The sequence below is a fragment of the Micromys minutus genome, assembly GCF_963924665.1.
Source record: "Micromys minutus genome assembly, chromosome: 3".
Taxonomy (NCBI): domain Eukaryota; kingdom Metazoa; phylum Chordata; class Mammalia; order Rodentia; family Muridae; genus Micromys; species Micromys minutus.
This window is the reverse complement of record NC_137972.1, coordinates 25,689,804-25,707,882: the sequence shown is the minus strand read 5'-3', so window position 1 is coordinate 25,707,882 and position 18,079 is coordinate 25,689,804. Positions and strand designations below refer to the sequence as shown.

General features: G+C 44.2%; 1 protein-coding gene across 2 annotated transcripts in view; it reads left to right on the top strand.

The window, feature by feature from the left end:
- BCL2L13 (BCL2 like 13) overlaps positions 1-17,038 on the top strand; it is a 43,151-nt gene extending 26,113 nt beyond the window's left edge. For both annotated transcript variants that reach the window (XM_080915031.1, XM_080915030.1), the window contains 3 exons: positions 1,906-1,975; positions 7,564-7,707; positions 14,624-17,038. In XM_080915031.1, the coding sequence (XP_080771157.1) occupies positions 1,906-1,975; positions 7,564-7,707; positions 14,624-15,337 (928 nt within the window). In that variant the 3' untranslated portion in view covers positions 15,338-17,038. The remainder of the gene's footprint in view (positions 1-1,905; positions 1,976-7,563; positions 7,708-14,623) is intronic.
- The last annotated feature ends 1,041 nt before the right edge of the window (positions 17,039-18,079 follow it).

Sequence of the window (18,079 nt, the reverse complement as noted above, 5' to 3'; positions counted from 1 at the left end):
ATTAAACCAGTGCTGTTCAATAGATACGGTGCATATCACATGAAGATAAAACATGTCGTTGATGAGAAATATAATATATCTTAAATCAGTATAATCAAATATTTTAGAAACTCAAAATTATTACTGAGATATTTCACATTCTTTTTTATTCTTACTGACTCTTTGAAAGCCAGTGTATGTTAATATTTTAAGCATAATAGCCATATGGTACTTTTTTTTAAGCTACATGTGACATCTGCACATTTTTATGGTGTATATCAAAATTCTTGACTGAGTCCTTGAACACTTGAAATGGAAGTAGTGTGCTGTTGGGGCCAAATCCAACTGGGTGTTTGCCAGGCATGGTTTTAGGATATGTAGTCTCTTAGCTTTTTCTAACTTTGATTTCCTAAGTGATACTATATGATGTAAAATATCAGTAGGAAAATATAAAACCTTAGATACTAGGCCACTACTAAGTGGTAGTTATTGCTGTTCTTATGCGTTCACCAGCTGAAGAAATCACAGACTTGAGTAATCAGAACAGAAAATGCTTTTGGAATTGGATTTTTAAGCCTATTAAAAACCTCAAGTATCCTCCTACTCTTTTCTTTTTTATCTATTTGTGTTGTTTTTGAGGCAGGGTCTCTCCATTACTCTGGCTGCTCTGGAGCTCACTATGTAGATCAGTCTGGCCTTGAAATCTCCGAGTTCTGCCTGTCTCTTTCTCTTGAGTGCTGGGACTAAAGGTGTATACCATTAAACCTGGCTTCTACTTAAAAAACAAAACAAAACAAAAAACAACAAGTCTGTTAACACTTTACTCCTAATGGGCAGGGTAATTTTATTTTCCAAGGTATTGCTGCCTTCAAATTTTTTGTATCATTTTTTTGTTTAAGTTTTTCAACAAATTTTAGTGAGACTTGTGTTTTTTTCCAGTATTTCAGGGCTTAGTCTGATTAGTACTAATATTCAGATAATAAGACATGCTCATTTTTCTGCACACCATGTTTTTTTGTCTGTCCGTCTTTTGTTTTTTTTTTTTAAATATGGAACGCTTCACGAATTTGGGTGTCATCCTTGAGCAGGGGCCATGCTAATCTTCTCTGTATCGTTCCAATTTTAGTATATGTGCTGCCGAAGCGAGCACCATCTTTTGTTTTTTTGAGACAGGTTTCTTGCTGTATAACCCTAACTGGTCAGGGATTCACTATGTAGCCCAGGCTAGCCTATAACTCAGCTTCTTCAGAGCTCAAGTTCTAGGCGTGGGTCTCTAGGCCTGGATTAAAAATCTTCTAGGGTCTTATATCGGAGTCCATAGGACAGTACTTATCACCATGTCTATTTCTCCCTCCATGGCCTCCGTTTTAAAGATGTCCACAAGCTACCTACTAGATTTAACAGCTATGCTTTTGTTTCCCTCTGGTTTTTTAAGTCAGGTTTTCTTTGTGTCACCCTGGCTGTCTTGGAACTCAGAGATCTGCCTGCCTCTGCCTCCTGAATGCTGGCATTACAGATATTCAATACCACTCCAGGCTTAGACTGTTGCCTTTAAAGAAAAAAAGGCAGGGGGAGGGGTTAGATTGTGTTTTCATTTAACTGAGTATTACTGTTTGATTCTATATCTGTAATTCAGGCATTTATCTACAATGTAGAAATTCTACCAGATAAATGCCAAGTAATTAAATAATGGCTACACATTCATCTTCCTGTGCTATAATGACCTCCCCGGCAATACAGAGAATGTTGTGGGAAGAAACACGTACCAAATATTAAAAGCCATATCTTGGGGGCAAAAAGCAATGTGTTGAACATTTCCTTGTCATGTTAGCAAAAAGTTCAGCCACACAATAATGTCTGTGTATTTATTCATCTGAAATTTTAGCCCTTTTTTTGTAACACAGACTTTTAACAAAATGTCCACAGGCCAGTGACATATGAGGCATACCGGGAATGTACAGTGGAGACTGCGGTCCACACCAGCGGATGGAATAAGGTACTGACCACATTATCTTTGCCTTTACAGAAGGTTAGTGCACATAATAAGGTATAGAAAGAACCATTAGCTCGCACAGGTAGAACTGTTAGCACTAACTAATGCTGTCCTTTTCTCTGCTCCTTGAGTTTCCCATCATTTCTCTATTCCTTCGTATTAAACACGACATTTGTCTCCAGTGGTTACTTGTTAACATGTGAGTTAACATGTCTTGGAGAAGAATAGGATGTTTATCTAATAGATAACCTCTTCTGGTTCTTTTTAAAGTTTGATATCATTGCGTTTTTTATAGTTCACATAGTAGCGTAGTGGCTATTTCTGGTTGTCAACTTGACCATATCTGGGATGAACCACAATCCAGAATTGGGAGACCCACCTTTGATCTTGATCTTAAGGCATAGAGGCTAAGAACCTTAGGGAACTAAGGCAAGGAGATCACTGAGCTCAAGGTCATCTGGGACACACCTTCAGCTGGAGACCTACATAAGGACGTTGGAACAAGGAAGGTTCTTTCTCGGTCTGCCTGCCTTCTGGGACTTTGCCTACCTGCCTTGTGGGGCTCTGCCTGCTTGCCCTGTGGGACTGATCTGCTAGATCCTTGGACTTCACAGCTGCTGCTGGCCATTTTTAAGGGATTAGACTACAGATTGTAAGTCACCAATAAATACCTCCTTGCTATATAGAGACTATTCATAAGTTCTGTGACTCTAGAGAACCCTGACTAATACAAGTAGTATGCTTCATGTCATATCTCATTTAATCATTCCAAACTCTCCTTTGAAGAATGCACAGTAGATTTTATTGCCCTATTTTGGGCCTGGAAAGAGGTGGGATATCCTGTTGACCTAGTACGGAACCTAGGATTTTGTGTAGGCCAGGCAAGAGCTCTACTAATGAACTATACTCCCCAGTACAATGAGCGTTTGTTCTGTTATTTATTCACTTAAGTTGAAGACTGTTCAGAAAAGGGTTAAATAAAGTGTAGGATCTCTTGAGTAGCTTTCCACTGTGTCATGAGATTATCTGTTGTCTTATACTGTGTCTCCTGCTTGTTACTTTGCAAAGGCAGAGTGTGGAGAGACACTGAGGAAGTGCAACCTGTCTCTTGAGCCAGTTCCACTCCATACCTGCATCTTTCCTTGGTGATGCCTAGTGGTCTCCAGTGTCCCAGGGTCTCCATTGCAACAGAAGCTTCTCTGTTACATCTTCACACAATAGCCTCTCAGAGCCTCTCTCAGTTGTATGGCCTCAGCAGAGTTCAAGAAGACATTGAACAAGAGTTTATGAAGCTCTCAATCTTTCATGCCTGCAAAGCCAGAACCAGGTGGCTGCTGCTGCATGTCCTGCTACCAGCTCAGGAGGAGCCTGGCCCCTTGGACCACAGAGACAGCAGTGTGTACGCCAGGACCATTGGTTTTGAGCAGGGAACCCCTTAAACTGTATTCTTAGTTTAAGCTCAAGCTCTCCTTTCAAACAAATAAGTCTTTTCTTAAATTGGTACCTTGAATTTAAGGGGTCTTTCCCTTCAGGGATGGGCAGGAAGTTTGCCTTTAAGAATTATAGCTTCTGGGCTGGAGCGATGGCTCAGCAGTTAAGAGCACTGACTGCTCTTCCAAAGGTCCTGAGTTCAAATCCTAGTAATGTTTTTTTCCTTGCCAAATTGCACATTTTTTAAAATGTCTTTCTGCCTCATTGTCTGTCAGGGAATTAAATAAATATATGAAAAAAGGTAAGGCAGTAGAAGTTATCCCCTCTGGTGCTGAAAGGTTCTTAGATATTCCATTATAAGAATTTCTAAGGAAAACATACTCCATATGCAGAATCTATTGTCCCATGGGGAAATTACTTAGAATAAAAATTAAAAGACAAGCGTTTCTTTTAACATGAAAAAAAATTAAAAATGTAGAGTACTAAAAACAGTAATTGGGTTATAGATTGCATAAAGTACTTGTAGGCTACAGATGAGTTATAGAAGTAACTTATCTTCTCTTTGTTTTTTGAAACAGCGTTTTATATGCCTAGATTAACCTCAGGCTAACTATGTGGCCAGGGTTGAGGTTGAACTTCTAAGCTTCCAGTTATTAACATGTAATCTTCCAGGATTACAAGCTTGAACCACCACCATCTAGTTTTCTGTGTTGCTTCATGGATGCTAAGCAAATATTCTACCAACTGAGCTGCATTCCTACCCCTACTTAGAAGTAACTCTTGATGTATAGGAAAGTAAGTTTAAGTATATAAACATAATATACATTGTGCTTAAACACTAGTGCTCCCAAACCAGGCAGAGTGATATGTCTATGATGCTAGAGTCTGGGAGGTACAGGCAAAGAAAAAGAAGTTCAGGACTGCCCTACTATGTGATCTATGGACCAGCCTGGGCTACAAGAGACTCATCTCAAACAAAACAAAGAAATATAAATAAGATACAAATAAAAACAAGTAGGTCTGAAGGTTCATTAAGAAGCTTTTCAGATGAGTTAGCCTGGGTGTAGTCGTCATTTAATAACTATCAGGAGCTGGGTGTGCTGGTACATATGTAATCCTAATACTTGGGAGGGCTACGTGGGAAGATTAGTAGTTTAAAGCGAACCTCAGCTGCATGAGATCCCCTCTTAAGCAAAACAAAACGGGTGGCAAAATGGTTCAGTGGTAAAGGTGCTTTCCACCTAGCCTGATGACCTGAGATTGACCTGGGACCCACGTGTGTCCGAGACCACCCAGAACCGGAGCAAGGATTGAAAGATGAAGACGAGTTAGTTAAAGCTGCAGTATGACTTCAGCGGGACTTGAGGCCTAAGCCTGGTGGCTGAAGCGGAAGCTTTGTTTATTTGCAAAAATGGTAACTACTGTTCAGGGGTCCTACGAGTTAACAATCTTGGGGGTCAGGCGAAAAGGTCAGAGACAAAAAAAAAAAAAAAAAATGGATACTGCTGTGCTTACATTCCAAAATCCACCCTGCCCTAAGCTGCATTTCTAAGGATACTGCCTGGAGCATCAAATACAAATAAAGGCCCTGCCCTATACTGCAGATGTAAATGTACTTCCTTAAAGCCTTATTCTTAGAGCCTGCCTAGGGCTACAGATGCAGATGTGCTTGATAATAGCCCTTGCGGGGCATACCACAGAGGCCAGATTCCTGCCTTGGCTAGCCCCAAAATGTCCTGGGATAATAATAATACTCCTCCATCAAATGTTCAGAGGTGCCAAAACGGCTCTCCACACACTCTTCAGCATTGCCCTTGGGCCTTCGAGTGCATGGTACGCTCTCAACATGTATCAACAAGACTGTGTCAGCCAAAGAAAAAGTGCTAGTCCTAAATACATTCTGGTTACTGCCTTTCAAGATCAGCTAGAATGGCAACAAAATCTCAGAGAAGGAAAGCACTGGAGCTTGGGTGAGGAGCAGACAATCACACAGGCTGGCGCTGTGGTGACTAGAGGGACTGTGATCAGCTCTGACAGTGACGGAGCGGAAGAGGTTTCCACACTTACACTCACTTATGTGCAAAGTGACATTGCTGGTTTTGATACAAATGGAAGAGAGGTGATTTGTAACGAGAGAGGAAATGTTATTTTATGCAGTGGCTCATAAAGTAGGATGTTTGCAATTCATTTCCCAGATAGAGAATGAATGAGAGGTTAAGCATGCCCAGCATCAGAATCTTTCACAGTTATGGAGGAGTGTAGGACACCTCAGGCCTTTGGAGTTGAGAGGATTTGAATTTGCAACATCCTTGACCTGCACCTGCTCGAGGCACAGTTGGGGCTAGATAGACAGTTTTAAGCAGCTTGGTGTGTTTTCTTATGTAAAAGGCCTATCTTATTCTTTAGAGCCCTTTGATTATTAGTGGTAAGCAAAGGTTTTAATATATTTTTGAGCCTGGAGTTCTTTAAGAATGTCAAAAATGAAGATGTGCGTTGCATTCTTCTACTCAGACTTCAAAGTCAATCCCTCCAGGCTGCTTTTGCTGAAGTAAAACCTAAAGGATATTAGTGTGAAACGTGGACTCATTTTAAAAGTTTGTTTTCTTTTGAGGAAATACTTTGTCATTCCATTTGATAATCTAGTAACAAGGAACTGAAATTGGGTTATTTCCTCCTGCATTCTTTCTTAGGTCTTGGAGAGACTTTGATGTTTGAGACAAGAGTCTGCATCCAGATGGCTACCTGACTGGTTTCTTTGCCCTCTCCTTCCTTTCTCCTTCCCTCTTCTCTCTATCTCTGGCTTTCTAAGTTGTGATGTTAGAGGGTGAACCAGGGCCTCTGGTACTCTGCATCCCCAGCCCTTTGGGTTTGTTGTTGTTTGTTTTAAAAGGAAGGTGTCTTAGGGTTTTACTGCTGTGAGCAACACCGTGACCAAGGCAACTCTTATAAGGACATTTAATTGGGGCTGGCTTACAGGCTCAGAGTTCAGTCCATTATCATCAAGGTGGGAACATGGCAGCATCCAGGCAGGCATGGTACAGGAGGAGCTGAGAGTTGTACATCTTCATCTGAAGGCTGCCAGCAGAGTACTGCCTTCAGGCAGCTAGGATGAGGGTCTTAAAGCCCACACTCTCAGTGACACACCTACTCCAACAGGACCACATCTAATAGTGCCCTTCCCTTGGCCAAGCATATTCAAACCGTGACAGAAGGAATAGCTAGTTAGTTTCTGTTGTAAATTATGATTATTTTAAGTATTGAGCCACAGTGTTATTAAGCATAATTTATAATGCCTTTCCTTGTATTTGACTTTTGATGATTTTCATAAGGTAGCTCATAACTGCAAAAGTTATTATTTTGCCAGGTGTGATCCCTCACACCTGTAATCTCAGCTCTCAGGAGACAGAGGTAAAAGAATTGTCACAGGTGTGAAGCCAGCCCGGGCGACAGCATGAGGCCTGACTCATAAACAGCAACCATGAAAAGTCCTCCTTTTCAAATACACAGTAAAAGCATTTGATCTCAAAATTGGGAAGCAGAGGCAGGTAGATCTCTGAGTTTGATGTGAGCCTGGTCTACAGTGTCAGTTCCAGGACAGCAGGGTCACACAGAGAAACCCCATCTTGGAAAATAGTACGGAAATACTAGAGGCAAAGGTGAAACCTTTCCTTCACCCTGCCCTCAGTCACCTAGTTCCTTAAGTGAGTGCCGTTACTAGTTTCTTACTTTTTTTTTCTAGAGACTGTAAGTTACATGTATATGTGTGTGTGTGCATATGTATGTGTGTATTGACTTACGTTTTGGCAATTCGTGTGTGAACAATCTAGTTCTTTTTAACAGCTGGGGTGGCTGCAGTTTTTAGATTAGTTTTTGTTGAATTGCTTTTAGTACTTTTTCATTATAATTGATTATTGTGTGAATGTCTGTATATTACGTTTTACACATGGTTATTTTCGTATAACCAACCACTTACTGCCCCCTCTGATATGAAATTCAAATATAATAGCCTGAAAAATTCTAGCAGCAGTTGATGTTTTATCATAGTGAGAATTAAATAGCCATACTTGTGTGTCTACATTAAAATTTTCACAGATTGAACATAGAATCCACTGCAAGAATTTCAATTTTATGCTTTTTATGTTTTTATCTTTGCATTGAAGATTTTGGTGCCTCTAGTTTTGCTACAACAACTGCTTTTGGAAATGGCACGGCGTGGTCAAGAGCCTTTGGATATGCTGCTGCAGTTTGGTGTGAGGTACCTGGAGGACCACACGGCAGAGTTCATCATTCAGCAAGGAGGCTGGGTATGACTTACAGTTCTCTCTCTTTAGATTAATTAAGCCTGTGTTTACAGGTTTTAAATATTTTGTATTTGCTGGGGGATCAAACCCATTGTCTTGGTATCCTACTGAGGACTTACATTCCTAGCCCATGGCTTTCGTGTTTAGCTTTTTAATGGTGTAGGTCTACGTCAGTACTGCATGACAAGCAAAAAAAGGCTGCTCATACCATCTTAAGTTCACTAGGGTTTTACTTAAGTAGATTGGTATGTGGTGCTTTTAAATAGTTGTTAGTCATGCTAGCAATAACATCTACGACCTGAACACTGTCCATGCCTACGGCTGCTCAAGGATTTGGATCCTGAGACACCTAGTGTGCAGGGAACTGAACTCTGGTCTTCTGGAAGAGCAGTGCATGCGAGCAGTGCATGCTTTTAGTCCTGGCCATCTCTCCATCACAGATTTTTCTGAACTGTTAAAGCATGGTATATATATCCTTCGACAGTAATCATTTTGCCTTGGATTTGTGAGTGGCATCATTGCTCTGTATGGGCCTGTGTACTAGAGGCTTTTCAGGGAGGGTTCAGACGAAGGGGAGAGAATTCAAGGGGAGGGGGAACTGCCTCTGATGCTGCCGCCTCCATCTCCACCACCGCACTGGTCTCTGTGCTGAGTTGGCTAGAGGCTGACTAGCCAGTGAGGGGTGCAGGATTGGGGGGCAGCGCTTCTGGTGGCGTTTTCTGGGAGAGATCTCTTCCCCCAAGCATGGTGTTACAGCTCTTAGGACAGAAGCTCTCAGACGATGGAGTAATTCCTGCACACCTTTATTCCTTCTGGATAGGATTCTTATATACAGTTTTGGGGTGTATGAGGGTCTGACAGCAGGTACTTCCTACTGGCTCAGTCTGAGAGCTTGGGAATACGGGAATACCTCATCTACATGTGGGAGGGCTTGGGGTGCTTTTTCTATGTGACCAATGGCCACAAACCTCTCTATGTAGGGACTATGGGGGGGGGCTGTAGCTATGTGACAGGGACCTGGTGCCCATGAACAGGCAAAACGCCTGCTGTCCCTTTGAAAGACCCCCAAAGGGAGACCCTCACTCAAATCTCAGGAGAGGCGCGCACCCAGCGAGGCACCGAGACCAGACTTGCTGCAATCGCACGAGGAAGTTTATTGAAAGTGAAACGGAGCAAGATCTCAGGCCAGCATGCTGGGGTCGAGACTCATACACCACACGGGTAGAGGAGTTCGACCCCGGCCTGAACTTGTGACGGGCTTATAAAGGCAAAAACCACAAAAGAGGGGGAGGACGGGGGGGGGGGGGATGAGGAAATTCAAAGGGGAAGAATCATACATTATTTATCAGTTAAACCGTGTGTCACATGAATCATACGCCTGGGGCACACCTAGGGTGTTGAAACATTCCACAGAGGTCATCGGGACCTTCTGTGGTTATTCTGGGAACTGTCTTTCTCATGAAAGTTCTGGGTGCGGATTACCTGCAGAGGAGAGGGCCCTAGGGCAAGGAATCAGTGTCCTTTGACAACTTTTTACTCTTCACCTTCAGGGTTTCTGGGGTTTCGAGTCTTAGCTCAACCAGGAACCAGGTTCCTCCCCAACCCCCCTCTTTTGTCTTAATCTTTATAGTGTGGCTTTTTCCATGTAACCTGTATCAACTTGTTGCTAAGCAACAGGTGACTCCTAAAATGTTGTGTGTCAGAAGCTCAAAAAGAAATGGAACTTTAAAATTGTCAGTTAGAAAAAGAAAACTTGGAATCCATTCCCAACTGTGGAAGTGCCAGGATTAAAGGTGTGCACCTCCCTACCCCACCCCTGCCTGATAATCAATATCTGAACACACCTGGGCAGTGGGATTTGGGAGTTTAGCATAGTGCTTACAGTAGGAGCCATGTGAAGCCCTTATTTTTAGAGTGCCTGGAACATGGGTGAAAAAAGACAGGTCTACAAGATGGCTCTAGGATGTAGTTTAGGGACAGAGTGCTTGGTTGATGTACACAAAGCCCTGGGTTCCATCCCTAGTACTGTGGGGAAAGCAGGACCCTAAGAATAGAGAGGAAGGCTTAGTTTTATTTCAGTTAGTAGTACTATGCCTTTAAAAAAATATATTTAATTTCAGAAGGAAAGCACGGTTTCAGAGGACCGCTCAGGAACGATAATGTGTCATCTAAATATTGTATGTTTTTGCCCTCTTGGCTTTTTAATGGGAAGAGTCAGACAATTAGCGGTACTCTGTTTTATAACATTGAACTGAACCTTACCTGATGGCTCAACAGTCATTAGAGTCAGGTTTTCTGCCCTGGGTTATTGATGGCTGTAAGAGGGGCTGTAATGGAGGCAGAGCTGGTTTCCTAGGAGAGCTATGGTCTTTGTTAGACTAACAGCACTGAGGACTAACATTAGGAGCTGACACAGTGATATCCAGACAGATACGACTGACATCTTACTTTCCCTGAATTGGCATCTTTCCTCTTTTGTATTTGTGGCACTGGGCATGAAACTCAGGCCCTTTGTGAGTAGAAAAGCTTCTGTCTGTCCCTGTTCTACAGTCTACATACATCCCCAGCACCCTCCCCATTTTCTTTTTGGAGACAGGGTCTCAAAAGTAGCCATTTCGGCCATTCAACTCTAGCTATTCTTAAACTAACTCCTAATCCTCCTGCCTTAGCTCATGTCTGGGATGTGCATGTGCCACCACCAGACTAGTTGATAGGCACACAGGGGTCATTGCATTAGTTCTGTTGAGAGAAAAGTGGTAGGGTCCACCAAGGTAGCTGCTGCAAAGCCTGCTGATCTGAGTTCAGTCTCTAGAACCCACACAGTGGAAGGAGAGAACCAACTCCAGCAAATTGTCCTCTGACCTTCATGCATATGTGCTGTCCACGCCCAATTAGTAATTAAGTGTAAAACATTTCTTAAGGAAATAGGGAGAATGGGAGGGGAAACTTGTAGGTGGAGTAAGGATGTTGCATATCTATGATCCCAACACTTAGAGGCAAAGGTGGTTGGATCACACTCAAGATCATCCTGGGCTATGTGGTCCAGGCCATTCCAGGCTAAGAAGCAAATCTCTGTCCTAAACAGACAAACAAACAAACAAAGAAAGAAACAGCTGGGTGGTGGTGGTGCCCCTTTAAGGGCAGAAGCAGTGGATCTCTGAGTCTGAGGCCAACTTACAGAGCAAGTTCCAGGACAGCCAGGGCTACACAGAGAAACCTTGTCTCAAAAAAACAACAGAACAAAACAAAGTCCAAAACCCGAAAACCAGAGGCAGAGGAAGAAGTTTAGGGCTAGAAAGATGGTTCAGTGGCTAGAGGGGCTTGCTGCCAGAGTCCTGAGTTCAATCCTTGGAACTCACATGGTGGAATGAGAGACTTGCATTCATGGAGATTGATTGTCCTCTGATTTCACACATATACTCCATGATACATATGCTTGGTGGTGGTGGTGGTGGTAATAGGAGTAGGAGTAGGAGCGCAGACACACACACACACAGACACACACACACACACAGTAAATAAATAACTTAAAGGTTAGTTTAAATCTAGTATGATGGCTCACGCATTTATCCCAGTACTTAGGAGGCAGAGGCATGTTTATGTGTTTGGCTGTTTTGCATATGTATATGTTTGTATATCTTACATGTGCCCGGTTCCTAAGGAGGCTAGAAGAGAGGGTGTGTATCTGGAACTGTAGTTACAAAGTTTTGAGCTGCCATGTGGGTGCTGGGAATTGACCCCTGGTCATCTGGAAGGGCAGCCAGTGCTCTTAACTACAAAACCACCTCATCCCTTTCAGCTGCATTCTGAGGTCAAAGCTGGCCTGTGCTGCATAAAACTTTTCTTAAAAAGAACAAAATAAAAGCGTCACAGTTAGGAATACATTGAGATTCATGAGAGGGGAAAGAGAGATGAGGTAGAGTTAGTGCTTTCTACACTGACGTGCACTCCGCCATCAGTACTTGGTTTGACTGTAAAGGGCTTTTTGTTAACATTCATTATTAATGAAGTCCGGAAATGTTGCTGGGTTTTACATTACAGTCATGCTAATGGAGGAATAGTGAACTCGAAAGTGTTCCCACAGGAGTTGATCTGGGGCAGCCTCTTTTGGTCAAGCAGGATTTGAAGCTGGGAGAAGAATCCATATGAATTATGGAGCTAAGGGAAGCTTAATCATCACTCTGGGCTCTCCCTCTCTCTTTTTCACTCATGTGCGTGCGCGCACACACACACATACCCAGAAACAAAAAGGAAGGAAAAAAAGAAAGTCTGCATTAGGGGAGTGGCTAGGGGGAGTGGAAGGAGGGAAAACTGATGTGTAAGAGAAGAATCTATTTTTAAAAGAAAGGAAAAAAATTGATCATAAAAATCCTTGCTCAGCTTTTACAATTTTAAAAAATTTTGTTATCTTGTGTGTATGGGTATTTTGTCTGCATACCACATGTATGCCTGCAAGAAGAGGGTGTCAAAGCCCCTGACCTGGAGTTACAGATGGTTGAGAGCTGCCGTGTGGAATTGAACCTGAGTCCTTAGCTCCTCCAGCCCAGTTGTTACACTTTTAAATTTTAATTTTATGTGTATAGGTGCTATATCTCCATTTGTGTCTGTGTACTGCTTTTGTGTCTGGTGCCTGTGGAAGTCAGATATGGTATTGGATCCTTTGGAACTGGAGAGGCAGACATTTGTGAGCTGCCATTTGGGTGCTGGGAGTTGAATCCAGGTCCTCCGCAAGAACAGTCAGTGCTCTTAACCACTGAGCCAGCCCTTCAGCCCCTTGCTCAGGGTCTATGTCCTATACCTGACCACAGCAGCTAGTAAAGGTCTTCGTCTCTTTTCATTCCAAACTGAACCAACAACCCCTAAGTCTTTCCCCTACTTCTCCTGCACACTTCCAGCAGTTCAGGTTCAGAGGAACCTCCCGCAGGCTAGGCTCCTCCTCAGAGGCTGGCAGGCTCAGAAGCGCCCCCACTTTGATCATTGTTATTGCTGCTTGTTTGCTTCTGAGAGAGGGTCTCACCTTGCGGCAGCCCAGACCAATTACTCATAGGTTGCAGGTGTGCAACATACTTCCTGGAAGCCTCTCTTCCTTCAAAGCCCAGTAGTCCCTCCAGTTTTCCTGTGTATTGTATTAGAAATTAATGTATACTCATTATTTATTATACCTATTTCCTTACATACCATTGTTTTGTTTTTTTGGTTTGGTTGCCCCCCCCCCCCCACAGGATTTTTCTGTGTATCCCTGGCTTTATTAGAACTCAATGTGTAGACCAGGTTGGCCTCAAACTCTTCCTGTCTCTGCCTCCCTAGTGTGCACTACCACCTGGTGTGATTTTTACAAATTTTATTATATGTGTACCCATACCTCAGCATACAATGTGGGATTCGAGAAAGGAGAAAGGTCCTCTCCTCCTTTTGCATGGATTCTGGAGTCGTCTCAGGTAGGCCATCCTACACATCGGCGCGTCTCTGCTCACTGGTCTAAACCTTGAGTGGCGTGGCTGACTTCGGGTCTTTGTGGGGCTCGTGTCTTACCATGAAGTTCTGGATTGCCACAGTGTAGACCTCACCCTCACAGAGATCTGCCTGTGTCTGCCTCCTGAGTGCTGGGCTTAAAGGGGTGTGCTACCCTGCCTGGCTTTCCTTAGTTCTCCATGTACCTTCATTGTCATTCCCATTTTATTTAGGGGGAAACGGAAGTCTGCAGAGCAGGGGCACCCACACTGGGACTTACACCAGCTCCTGTTTCCTTTAAAACCTGTTTGTTTTAAAGATTGCACATTTCCCCTTCACTCATTCCATCTCCCTGTGGAGGTGGGGCAGCTCTTCATTGTGCCACAGATCCACATAAGTTTGTTTTGCTGTTTGTGATTGGGTCTTGCTGTGTTCCCAGGCTTGAGTGCTGGGATACAGACACACACCACTGTCCCTACTAAAGACAGTGGAAGTGTTACGCCATCAACCTCACAATTTGTATTCATTTATTTATATATGTATGTGTAGGTCAGAAGATAACTTGCAGGAATTAGTTCTGTTCTTCTACCCTGAGGCCTCAGGATTGAACTCCTGGGGATTGAGCTCAAGTTCAAAGGCTTGGCCACAAGCACCTTTACTTGCACAGCCATGTTGGTGGCCCAGAGTAGAATGGAAAGCAGATGTCTGCTCCTACTTTTCACTTTAGAGATGTCAGTGAGACACTGTTCACTGTGGACTAAAGTCCTTATTTCTAGCTGTCAGCCATACTGAACCTCCTCCTCAAACAGTGCAGAGTAAGCAGTTCATTCTTCCCTGCCGCCCTTTGTAGCTCTGTGCTTTGGCCGGCATGCTCCATGATGGCCATCCCTACCAGAGTTCATGATTTTCAGTGTTTGCCTCTTACACCCAAAGACCCGTTGTCTGAGCTGGCACTGGCCCTCGGTCATGGCAGGGTCCTCACTAGTGATGCCCTCAAGAGGTCAAGATCTCCTTCACATTTTCTCTGCTGTCTTGAGTTAATTGGCTGTATATGGTACACATCGAATATCAATTTATGATTTTTAGTTTCAAGGAAACAAATTCTAAACTAAAAATTCTCCCTTTTAGCAGCTATGGTGGCACAGGTCTGTGCCATCAGCACTTGGAAAGCTGAGGCAGGACACAAGTTTGAGACTGGAAAAGAAAAAGTGTGACCTTAATGTATTGTATGGAATATCTTTTTTCAGTTAAAAAAATGTTTGGGGGGGGGGGTGTTGTTGAGACCAACCCTGGTAGAAGCACCTTTTATTAAAAAAAGGAAAACTTTTTTCAGATGGGTTTATTCTGTTCAGATTCTGTAGAGGTCCAGACAGTATATTTACTCTTGAAACATGTTAGACAAAATTTATTTTTCCTAGGTTGAAACATTTTAAAGTATTAATGAGTGTGGATTCTTCCTCTTCTTTAGGGCAGTGTCTTTAGTCTGGAGTCTGAGGAGGAGGAATACCCTGGAATCATTGCAGAAGATAGCAACGATATTTATATACTGCCCAGTGACAACTCTGGACAAGTTAGTCCCCCTGAGTCTCCAACAGTGACAACGTCTTGGCAGTCAGAGAGCCTACCTGTCTCACTGTCTGCTAGCCAGAGTTGGCACACAGAAAGCCTCCCGGTGTCCCTTGGGCCTGAGTCCTGGCAGCAGATTGCGATGGATCCTGAAGAAGTGAAGAGCCTAGACAGCAGCGGGGCTGGGGAGAAAAGTGAGAACAACTCATCCAACTCTGACATCGTGCATGTGGAGAAGGAGGAGGTACCCGAGGAGGCCTTCCCGGGAGCGGCTGCTCCCTTGCTCCCACAGGGCACTACCAGGGAAGCCCCAGAAATAATGAGATTGGAGAAAGCCAGCCCCACTACATCTGTGTTTGTGGAGCTTGGTGAGGAAGAGCTGGAAGCAGAAACAGTGAGAGCCGCTGCTGTGGAGCGGGCGGAAGGGGCCGCTCAGCCCAGTGAGGAGAGATCTGGGAGGAGGAAAAAGAGCCACACTGGGGAGGCCACCGCTGCCAGGGGGGTAAAGAGTGGCCTGCCCGCCGAGGGCAAGGCTGTACTGCTCTTTGGAGGGGCTGCTGCAGTGGCCATCTTGGCAGTGGCAGTTGGAGTTGCACTGGCTTTAAGAAAGAAGTAACACTCTTTTCAGATGAGAGACAAGACACCTATGGCTTTAGTTGTATTCACTGGAACTTAGATGGCCAGCAACTGACTGGACGTTTATAGGACACTGGGGGAATTGGGCTTTCTGCTCAGCGTGGCAATGACTTGAGACAGTGTTCATGTTGGCCTGGTTGTCATTTTAAGGGCCTTGGCTCATGCTAGATTCAGAAGGGCAAGAGAGAAGTTCCCATCTACAGCAGGTTAGTCAACTTGGGCACCATTGGCCTTTCAGTAATTCTCTGTAGGAGGCTGCCCTGTGCATTGTGTAATGATCAGCAACATCCCTGCCTTCTACCCACTAGATGCCACTGGCACCCCACTCGCAGTGACGGCAGCCAAAAATGTCTCCTACATTGCCAAATGTCCCCTGTGGACAAAGTCATCTCCCTTTTGAGGGCCACTGCTTTAAGGGATAGGGTTCACTTAGGGGAATCTGGGGGAGGAACCTGCAGCTGGGACTGCCAGCCGTTCATCTTGTTGCAGCTGGGACTGCCAGCTGTTCATCTTGTTGCAGCTGGGATGGCCAGCTGTTCATCTTGTTGCAGCTGGGACTGCCAGATGTTCATCCTGTTGCAGTTTCTCAGGACAAGTGAGCTAAATGTGCTCTGCAGCTGTTCCTTTTCTGGCCCCCATTCTGTAGCGTGAGGTGCTCGCCCGCATCACACCGCCTCTCAGGTGCTGCAGCAGTGCAGTGTCTCACCCTGTACCCCTTTTTACACCCAACAAGCTCCTGAAGCTTCCCACAGCTCCATCTTTCAAAGATGACGCCTTTAGAGACCTTTTAAATGAAATTACCCAGTCCAGGTGTGGTGGCACCTGCCTGTAATCCCAGCATTTAGGAAGCAGAGGCAAAGAGATTAACCCAAGTTCAAAGCCAGCCTGGTATACATATCGAGACCATCCGGGACTGTATGGTGAAACCTTGTCCCGAGAACAGGGATAAATACGGTGAAGCTGTGTAGGAGACTTAGGGTTCCCTAGTCTGATTGCCAGTGCAGGGTATGGGTTGCAGTCATTGGTCTTAGAGGCAGGAAAGTGGTCTATGTAACCTGTCAGGGTCTGTTTGACCTCTTACAGGTATAGCCAGCCAGCCACCCCATGTGCCTATGATTTAGCAGTTACACTTCTGATGGCATACATGCCATCTAGAACCCTGGATTAATGTCTCCACTACCTGTTCTTGGGCATTGAAATATCAGCTTCTCTGTGTGTCCCTGCGTGTAGAAAGTAGTTTTACCCTTTGGCTTACTGAATCAGTTGGGTAATAACCCTTATTCAATGTAAATCATTGAAATAAATGATAAAGTTTTATCATTTATTATTAGGTATCACTTTAATGAAAAGTGGGACAGAAACTTGTTAAGACCAAGACTGCTGCTGAGGTTCTGGTTTGGTCTTCAGTATTCGAGAGAGTTCTTGGCCTGATCTCAGCCCAGCACCAGACCCAGAGGAGCCCCTGCACTCACTGTAGCTAGTGGGACTCAGCAGAATCTTGTATCACCTGGCTGACTCCATCCCTCAAAGAGGGGTGGGACCTGTCCCTTTCATGCCTTGAGGGCACAGTGCAGCCCTGCAAGGCACACATGCTTGATAAGAAGTCATCTCAGATTTATCTTAGTCATGTAACATTACTTCTTAGATCCTGAAATTTATAATAAAAATACTTTTGAAACTACTCTTATCACCAAGAGCTGATGTTTTGAATGTGCTTGATTTTTTTTTTTTTTTTTTTTTTTTTAAAGAAGCTCTCCCCAAAGAGCTGATCAACAGATTTAATTTTAGTGGATTGTGTGTTCTGTCGATGTGTCCCACTGTGATGTCCTCTTGTGAGTTTGAGTCCCATGCAGGGAGTAGTGGTTGTGGAGCTCTAGTGTAGCAGGTGTGGGAGTAGTTTCCTCTGAGTTCTCACAGGTGATGGATGTGGCTCTATGTTCTTTCACAGGCCTCAGAGGCTGGTGGCTCGCTGGACATTTGTTTTAAAGGATTTTTCTTCTAGCGTTAACACTTGAACTTTGGCTTCTCCGCACCTATTGGGTTTAAACACTAAGAGCCAAGCTGAGGCTTTCCCAAGTATGTTTTTCTGGGCGATGGCAAATAGGTAATTTTCCACTGGTTCTCCCCACACGGACTCTTCACACTCTTCCTTTACTTCATGGCCCTCTGCTTGGCGGTGGGATGGAGTAGCCCTAGGGTAGTTCCGTACCACAGCTCCTAGGCTTGCCATCATTGTAGACAAAATAAAAACGTCTCCCCGTGTAGCCTAGGCTGGTCTTGAACTTGTAGTCCAGCCTCAGGACGGAGAGTACAAGTATGTGCCACCATGCCTGGTCTTGCTCTACAGGAGGCTGTTCTTGCCCTCTGACTAAAGATTCAGAATACATTCAACTTGATTCAGGAACACATAGCACCAGAACTGAGTCACCGTGGCATCCTCTGTTGTTTGTGAACCTGAGGGAAGCTTTACTAGCTCTGTGGAGATGGACTGTCATCTGTGTATGTGCACCTTGTGCTTGGAACTGTGCTGCACAGTAGGCAGGTGTCCATCCCTCCTGCACCTCAACCCTTCATTCAGTGAATGGCTGATGCTCACTTAGCCAAAAGCCAGTGAGGTTTTCCTGACTAAACACCTAAAGAATGCCGACTTGCTGTACTGAAGTGACCACCCTGAGTCCAGAGTGCCTTAGCAGGAGGGACTTATGAGCATCACTGCCTTCTA